Raw genomic sequence first — 2,500 nt, 5'->3', positions numbered from 1 at the left:
ACTACGAAGACGAACATGCGCAACCCAACACAGTTCTTTTCATAAATTACTTTTGTATGGTAAGTCAATTGATATCTACGTGTAAAAACCAAACCTAATTCTAACCTGACCCTAATTTTTCTCTAGGCTTAATTTAGGCTTCAAAAAAGTTTCTTCAATCCATCTGAGTGCGTATTCAAACTGGGGAAAATGAGGATCACCAATTTAACCTAAGTTAAAACGGATTCAACCTGAGAACGGATTTTACCGGCAACATATATGCGGAATTTTATGATCTTGAACTTGGACTTGAACATTTAAAGGACTCGACAAATAAAAAATCTAGTCTATATGTATCAAATTATTGGCACATATCGTTTGAAGAAAAGAGCCAAGTTTCTCGAAACCTATACATAGTCAAAACATTTCAATTTCCGCTATTTAACAAACGTGTAACAGGTATAGATTATTTTCGGTCTTTCAGTTAACGTAGAACAGCATTGAAGTATTGAAGTATTTTGGGGTAGATTATAAAGAACGTACAAGGAAAAAGGTAAGCAAAAGTCAACGATTTTGTGTGCGCTTTTACAAGACATTTAGCAAACTAACTTGGGAAACAACCCAGAAATGTGTGCATGGGGTTGAAACATAAGCTGGTTCCCCAACATTGTCTTCTCAAAGATAGCATCCGCTTGTGGATCAATATTCAGACTAATCAACTCGGGCTTTTGTGCTCGATGTCAATGCGCCACTTAGAGGCCGCTTTTATTGGTTCTATTCTGTGTCACTTCATTTTCAGCTGCTTTATCAAGATCATGATAAAATACATTTTAGCACGGAATGTTACTAATACGAAGTCCATTCGTTCATTGCTTTAAAGCGAGATTGCGTGTATATGAATAATCACGAAGTTTTCGTGCAAATTGGGACAAAAAAATATTGTAAGGTTTCTAAAAGCCAACTAAACTGCACGAGCCCAGAGGTCTTAAATTTATCAGTGTTTACTTTTTTGAAATTGTACGAAAAAAAAAATTGTGGCTACTTGTTGATATTAAATAAAAGAAAAGTTATGATAATTGTGCAGGGGACTCACATTTGATTGGTTATCTGTGATTATTGGCCAACCAGAATGCTTAGTTTGTTACCTTCGATTTTCTTACCGAATTACCTCTTTCCTCTTTTTTTGTATTGCGTTACCTAACAACCGCATTTCTCTTAGCCGATCACAAATTATCCTAATGCTCTAATCGTCGTTTTCTTTCTTCACGTAGATGACCAATGATTCTCATCACCAAAAGTGCATCGCCTGGCTGACAGTATTTAACATCGAAGCTGTTGCTATTGTGACCATGAATGCTTTTACAATCATTATTTACCTGAAAGAGCGAATACTTCGCAAGCGTACCACGTACCTGGTGATCAGCCTGGCGGTTGCAGACATGTTTGTTACATACAACTTGATCTTTGAGATTTTGTTCCTGGGTAACGATTGTAACTTTTGGAAGATTAACATGTACAGGAGCTTTGAGATCTTCATAGTTACTTCAAGTTTGTGGTATTTCTTTCCAGCAGCCTCTGTAGCAAACCTTGCTGCTATTTCTTTGGAGCGGATGCACGCAACTTTTCGTCCATTCAAGCATCGCCTCATCAAAAAGAAGATGTTTGGAGCAGCTGTTGCGGGTGTTTGGTTTACAGCTGCCCTATCTACAGCTATCGTTTTTTCAATATTTTTCCTGGACCGCTTAGATATCACTACTGTCTATCACGTGCAAGCATCATACTACTTGTTCCTATTTTGTTGCCTTTTTATCATGGTTGTTTCTTACACGTCCATCGCTGCTAAATTTTACTGTGGAACGCATCCTCAGCATCATGGTGCAATCAGAAGAGAAAGAAAACTGACCAAGACATTGTTCATTGTAACAATTGTATCGTTAATACTAATGATGCCATTTACAATTTTAGGGTTTCTTTTTCATGTTACTTCAGGCGAAATGGTTGAAACCATTTCTCATGAAACATGGCCGCATTTATTCTATTCCTTAGGTTGCTTATTTTACGCAAACTCTATTATAAATCCATTGTTATACGCATTAAAAATGCCAGAGTTCAAAAGAGCTCTGTTTTTATTATTGCGTTGTAGATCTCGCTCGGAGTCAGTTGAGGTTTTTCCTCTTAATGACATTTAAAGTTGTGAGATTTCACTCAGTTAACTGATGAATATGTGTTTACAAAGTATAAAAAAACTGAGCGTTTTAAATACTTTCTTCCGAGTTCTCTCTTTGTTTTTAATTGGAAACACTTTATTCAAGTTAATTTAAAGCGGGAAGATCTGTGGACTGATGCATGCATGCTAAAGATTCATCCATTCAAATATATTGAAGTTTGCTCTTTTTTAGTTTATATTTTTTGGCTGGCTAGTCACGTAAAATAAAAAAAATTTCTAAGCCTACACTGAATTTCGAAATAAATAAAGTCGATGTAGGTATGTATTTGTGTCACAGTGTCACATGTGTCGTGA

At 36.2% G+C, this 2,500-nt stretch overlaps 1 protein-coding gene across 8 annotated transcripts in view; it reads left to right on the top strand.

Moving 5' to 3' along the window:
* LOC137973737 (substance-K receptor-like) overlaps nt 1-2,500 on the top strand; it is a 9,094-nt gene that overhangs the window by 5,702 nt on the left and 892 nt on the right. For 5 of the 8 annotated variants that reach the window (XM_068820620.1, XM_068820614.1, XM_068820616.1 and 2 more), the window contains exon 2: nt 1,251-2,500. This exon is cut by the window's right edge and continues 892 nt beyond it. In XM_068820620.1, coding sequence (XP_068676721.1) covers nt 1,251-2,168 — 918 coding nt within the window. In that variant the 3' untranslated portion in view covers nt 2,169-2,500. Of the gene's footprint in view, nt 1-463; nt 533-1,250 lie in introns of all 8 variants that reach the window. The other 3 variants (XM_068820618.1, XM_068820617.1, XM_068820619.1) reach the window with 1 other exon arrangement.

Source organism: Montipora foliosa, chromosome 10 (assembly GCF_036669935.1).
Source record: "Montipora foliosa isolate CH-2021 chromosome 10, ASM3666993v2, whole genome shotgun sequence".
Classification (NCBI taxonomy): domain Eukaryota; kingdom Metazoa; phylum Cnidaria; class Anthozoa; order Scleractinia; family Acroporidae; genus Montipora; species Montipora foliosa.
The sequence above is the reverse complement of the archived record's forward strand: the minus strand, read 5'-3'. Positions and strand labels throughout refer to the sequence as shown.